Here is a 5904-nt window from a genome sequence, read left to right as displayed (position 1 = left end):
ATCTATGTAATTTCTTCAGTTATTTATGGAGCGGGGCAAAAATAATGACCGTAAACCAAGCGGCAGCTTGGTAAGTTGCCAATAAGAAAATTGCAAGCAAAGAAATAACAATTAGATATCATAACTTCTAAAAGACCTACTCTTATATGTGGTAAGCAATCCCATTTTTTTTAAAGTAGTACTACAAAATTTTGGAAAATAAATGGAATGTTACGTAATTTGCGTGCTCGCGAGAAAAAAAAAGTAGTGACACGAAAAAGAGAAAACAAATGTGGGCCGAACCGAGGATTGGAATTTTGGAAGCACCGACATGTCCATTCGTGGGCCAGACCGGAAGGAGCACCCCCCTGCCGCGGCCACCGACGGGTGGGGCCAGGAGAAGCGTTTCCCATTTCCCTTTCTATCTTCCAGATCTCATTATTGCGCGGCACCTTCCTTCCTGCGCCCGGTCCGCAAGTCAGACAGAGAGGCCGAACGAATCGAGGAGGAGGAGGACCAAATCCCTCATTCTCTCTCGGCCAGCCAGCCAAGCCGCCCTTTCTTCTCCCGCACGACAGCCCTCCCGACGCCGCCGCCGCCGGCGAAATGGCGTCCCGCATCGCCTCCCGCCTCCTCCGACGCTCCAGCCCCGTAAGTCCCCCCGCCCTCTCCCTCCTCGTCCTCCCTGCGCGCCCGCACTGCTATACCCCGATCGATTTGCCGCGGCCGCCCGTGCGATTTTGCGATTCCGAGGGGGAGAGGGGATTTAGGGTTCGCGCGGGTGGTTCCGTGCCTCGATGCGACCGGCCCGATTCGTTTGGCGTGTTCTCGCAGGCCTGTTTCCTCGCGTGATTGGGGATCTCTGATGCCTGATTGGGTTGGTTGGGGAGGGGATTAATTGCTGCATCCTGTAAGGTTGGGGTGACGGGCGCTCAGCGAGGCCCGCGGGACGCGCCTCGCTCGGCGTGATTCGGTCTCTCCGCGCAGATTAGGGTTCCAGTTAGTGCTCTTGCTGTTTCCCCCCGTTTTTGTGCTCGCGTGGAACGGTCAACCTAGAACCGGCTGCACAGTCAGCCCTGAATATCTGGGGTAGGATCCTTCTCTTTGCCCAGTTCGTGGCAGCAGATAGGAATTGGGCATGCAATTAACAAGCACTGGATATGTCTGATTGGCTGCTAGTTCCATAGTATATTGTTCATGGTTATGTTGCATAGTTCGTGCCCTGCCCTACCTGTTAAGTGCAATCTGTTGTGATAAAATGTATGTGACCTGTCCTTGTCCCATTTTATGTGTTCGATTGGCTGCTGGTTAGACAGTATATCGTTCATGCTTATGTTACAATTTTCACACCCTACCCTGCTTGTCAAGTGCAATCTGCTGTCATCAACTGTGACTTGTAACTATCCCATTGCATGTCATGCTAGTAACTAGGGCATTTTGGTGTGCATCTGACAAGACCTAGGCTCTAACTTTCAATGTTCATATTGGCACCAATCCTGATTTTGCCACTATTGGTCTCATTGGTTTACTACTTTACTTTATCTTGATTTGATCAATTGTAGCAATACATCTTATGTAAGATGCTATACTTCATACAACATATCTTCGCAGAGTATGCAAGCACCTTGCTGTTCCCCCCCATTTCTGTGCTTGTGTGGAACGGAGAATCTAGAATAGGTTGCACATACTTGAATATCTGGGGTAGGATTGTTTGCTTTGTCTAGTTCTTGCTAACAGATAGGAACTCATTTGTGTTTCATCAGGGCATGCAATTAACAAACACTGGATATGTCTGATTGGCTGCTAGTTACATAGTATATGATCTATGCTTATGTTGCATTTTTTCATACCCTACACGACTTGTTAAATGCAATCTGTTGTCATAAAGTTTGATTTGTCCCTGCCCCATTCCATGTTGTGCTAATATTAATAACAAGGGCATTATGGTGTGCATTTTTCCAGATCTAGGCTCTAAGTTGTAATGTTCATATTGGTGGTAATCCTGCTTGCCGCTGTTGGTCTCATTGGTTCACTACTTTACTTTATCTTCATTTGATCATTTGTAGCAACTAGCAATACAGCAGATACAAGACATTATACTTAATGCAACATGTCTTCACAGAGTATACGAGTACATGGATTATTTTCTTATGTTATCTTTTTGTGCTCACTGTTTCCATTTACTTGCAGACATTAGGCCTCCTGAGGAGCTACACACATGTCAGAAACTACAGCAGTCAACTTTCAGGTTATTAGCTGAACAATTGCTATTTGGATTTTGATCACTGGTTCACTATGGATGACTCTAATACCTTTGTGCTCTCTGCAGGTCTTATTCCAGTTGGTCCCCAAAGCTCAAAGCTGACAAGGTAGGTGGTAAACTTTTGTACTTGGTTGTATTCTGTAGAGGCGTTTTTGACAACTTCGTTGTTTATCATCATCATCGTAGATGTTAGATATTTTGTCCTCTTCATACAATGAGCTAGTTACTAATGGCCGTTTCTTTTAAATTTCTAGAAGGAACAATTACTTCCCAAATGCCTCTCCTTACCAACTCTGGAGTAGGTCATTCGCATCAGACAATGGTAATGGCAGCTGTTTTCTTTTTTGGGTTATGTCCAACACTGTTATAAATTGCTCCTGAAAATGTGCTAATTGATTCATTTTGTTCCTTCTGTAGGAGACAAGTTTGAAGCTGTTGTACCTTTCATGGGTGAATCTGTAACTGATGGAACTCTTGCTAACTTCTTAAAGAGTATGCTCTCTCTCCCACCCCTCTCTCTCTCTCTTTCTGTGAGAGTGAAGGCCCTTCTATTAACCCTTCTTCAATACAGAACCCGGCGATAGAGTTGAGGCTGACGAGGCCATAGCCCAGATTGAAACAGATAAGGTTTAGTGCCTCTCTTAATCATTTTGAATTGTACTCTAAATATGTGTCAAATCGAGTGCCTATGATTTTTAATATAAAACATATTTTTCCTTTGTATTCCAGGTCACCATAGATGTTTCTAGTCCTGAAGCTGGTGTTATTGAAAAGGTGGATACTTTTTCTCTTTTTAGCTTCCACTTGTGCTTCTTATCATGGTCTGCCTCTACCTGAGCTGTAGCAAAATTGCTAATTTTCTTAATGCCATTGCTCCGCAGTTTATTGCTAGTGAAGGTGATACTGTTACTCCAGGCACCATAGTTGCTATCGTATCAAAGTCTGCAGCACCTGCTGAAACACATGTTGCCCCATCTGAGGAGGCGCCCCAAAAAGAATCACCTCCAGTAAAAGCTGAAGAGAAATCACCAAAAGCAGAAGAGAAACCCACAAAAGTAGAACCTCCCAAGAAGCAGGCACCAAAGCCAACTCCTTCAAAAACCTCCCCTACAGAACCACAGCTCCCTCCAAAAGAGCGAGAGCGACGGGTAAGGCTAATCTGCAATGACTTAAAGTTGTAAAGTTGCATGGAATCAGTTTTAAAGGGATTTGTCTGTAATCTTTTACAACGGTAACTGCAGGTGCCAATGCCCAGGCTTAGGAAACGCATTGCCAACCGTTTGAAGGATTCCCAGAACACATTTGCAATGCTGACCACATTCAATGAAGTTGACATGTAAGTGTGTTGATCTTTTCTTTTTCCTTATTTAACATTAGTTCATGTGGTGCTGACCAAATTTAGTGAAGTTGATATGTAAGCATGTTGGTAATCTCTTTTCTTATTATAACATTTGTTCATGTGGTGTGCTATCGTGTTAGATCTCACTTTTATCTTATCTTATGTTGTTACTCTTGTGGTATGAATGCTTCACTGTACAATTGTTGAACATGGTGAGATGGTGACATCTGGTCCCCATCTAGCATATCGTGAGGAATTTAACTACACCATTTTAGGGTGCATGTCACTATATTACCGGTTGCCATCCACTAGCAATATAATGATTTATATAAGAGTGGTCACAGAAATGTCTGCTTGTATTCCTGATCAAAACAATAATACTATTTTCTTGTAGTTAATATGGGTATCAATATGTGATTCAGCATATGCTCATCTATTCGTACATAAGAACTTAATCAATCATATTTTTCCACCATCAACTGTTATTACAATAACTCGCATATGTAGATATTATTTATCACTTGTTTAATATTGATATTATGATGCAGGACCAATTTGATGAAGCTGCGGTCTGACTACAAGGATGAATTTGTCAAGAAGCATGGTGTCAAACTAGGTCTGATGTCTTGCTTTGTCAAGGTAATGTCCAATGTCATGCATCGCCTAACTATTGCTGATTTTATTCAATTATGCTGATTCTGTTTGGCTTTCGCAGGCTGCTGTTTCTGGACTGCAGAACCAGCCAATTGTGAATGCTGTCATTGACGGCGATGACATCATATACAGAGACTATGTCGACGTTAGTGTTGCTGTTGGCACTTCCAAGGTACTAGAATAACATATAGTTGTCAGCATGCTGCATTCCTTGGTTTTAGGGCTATTATCTCACTGGCAATGCAAATCTCGTATATTTCAGGGTCTTGTGGTGCCGGTTATCCGAGATGCTGATACAATGAACTTTGCTGACATCGAGAAAGGGATAAACAACCTTGCAAAGAAGGCTACTGAGGGGGCGCTGTCAATTGACGAGATGGCGGGAGGAACATTCACCATCTCCAACGGTGGTGTCTACGGAAGCCTTATTAGCACGCCCATCATCAACCCCCCACAGGTACCGCTGCCTTTCTTTTCTGGTGCTGAGCTGAATCTTTAAACAGCATTCCATAGCAGATACTCATCCGAGACACACGGTATCTTGTCTATTTGCAGTCAGCGATTCTTGGGATGCACTCCATCGTGCAACGCCCCGTGGTCGTGGACGGCAGCATCCTCGCCAGGCCCATGATGTACCTCGCGCTGACATACGACCACAGGCTGATCGACGGCAGAGAAGCCGTCTACTTCCTGCGCCGCATCAAGGACGTCGTCGAGGACCCCCGGAGGCTGCTCCTTGACATATAAGCCCCATGCGCCCGATCTCCTTTGCTGCCAAGTGCCTCGTGCTTGTCTGGAAAATAATACCGTGCAAATTTTTGACTGATACAAAGAGTTGCGTCCTGAGAAGGACGGAGATTTGAGTTGAGGATATGATAACGCGTTTGTCCCGTTTTCGTTCAGAGCTTCGGGGTGTAGTTCCCTAAACTAAAAATTTGCTTTAATTTTCAACGCAAGAGCAATAGATATATGGTGCCCTTTTGGTCATTATTTTTCTTCAATGCGTTATGCTCTCTGCTGGCCTGTACCCGCTGGCCTGTTCTGTAGTTTCTGTAGGGTTGAATGTTTAGTCCATGTAAACAAGGCTCTGACGCAATCGGAGCCTTGGAGGGTACTAAACAAATGACATTCATCGATCGAGGATGCAGACGGAAACTTGCAGCTTTTGTAACACTAGTACTCCCTCCGTCCGGAAATACTTGTCCTATAAATGAATAAAATGGATGTATCTATAACTAAAATAAGTCTAGATACATCCGTATTAGTAGTAATCTGCACTGTAGATCCAGTCGGTTTTCATATTCTGCACTGCTGCACTGTAGACTGGTCAATCGTGTCTTACACTTGCAATAATTCTTAATTCATGACTGCGAGGCCTGATTATATTAACTAGTAAGTGGCGCGCGTTGCCCGCCTCACGGCGAGCAACTCATATGGAAAAACCATTTGCACCAGAACATAACCAAAACAAAACAATCACAAGGAAACATGTTTGTACACTTGGTTCTACACCAACATATCCACAAGGTAACTCTGTTGTCCTAAGCTATACTACACTACCTCTGATTCTCGGAAGCTTTGTCATTCTGCTCCACCAAAAAAGCCTACATGGTGAATCACATTGGGTTTGGTTCATCTTTTTGCTGCCAAGCAGGTCCAAGGTGTAAGT

General features: G+C 44.0%; 1 protein-coding gene across 1 annotated transcript; it reads left to right on the top strand.

The window, feature by feature from the left end:
- Positions 1 to 412: 412 nt before the first annotated feature.
- Positions 413 to 5236, top strand: LOC123051135 (dihydrolipoyllysine-residue succinyltransferase component of 2-oxoglutarate dehydrogenase complex 1, mitochondrial). Its single transcript, XM_044473934.1, has 13 exons — positions 413 to 630; positions 2170 to 2227; positions 2309 to 2348; positions 2497 to 2564; positions 2660 to 2734; positions 2814 to 2869; positions 2972 to 3016; positions 3124 to 3390; positions 3484 to 3578; positions 4130 to 4220; positions 4297 to 4407; positions 4498 to 4692; positions 4791 to 5236. Exons 1-13 carry the CDS (start codon positions 586 to 588, stop codon positions 4980 to 4982), a joined length of 1338 nt encoding a protein of 445 aa, XP_044329869.1. The 5' UTR covers positions 413 to 585; the 3' UTR covers positions 4983 to 5236.
- The last annotated feature ends 668 nt before the right edge of the window (positions 5237 to 5904 follow it).

This window comes from Triticum aestivum, chromosome 2D (assembly GCF_018294505.1).
Source record: "Triticum aestivum cultivar Chinese Spring chromosome 2D, IWGSC CS RefSeq v2.1, whole genome shotgun sequence".
Classification (NCBI taxonomy): Eukaryota; Viridiplantae; Streptophyta; class Magnoliopsida; order Poales; family Poaceae; genus Triticum; species Triticum aestivum.
The sequence above is the reverse complement of the archived record's forward strand: the minus strand, read 5'-3'. Positions and strand labels throughout refer to the sequence as shown.

Excerpts from the sequence above, each read along its gene's own strand:
- LOC123051135 (XM_044473934.1), top strand. The coding sequence starts at position 586 with ATGGCGTCCCGCATCGCCTCCCGCCTCCTCCGACGCTCCAGCCCC. Across the intron at positions 2,565-2,659 it reads GTCATTCGCATCAGACAATG|GAGACAAGTTTGAAGCTGTT; the intron begins GTAATGGCAGCT and ends TTCCTTCTGTAG. Across the intron at positions 2,870-2,971 it reads CCCAGATTGAAACAGATAAG|GTCACCATAGATGTTTCTAG; the intron begins GTTTAGTGCCTC and ends TTTGTATTCCAG.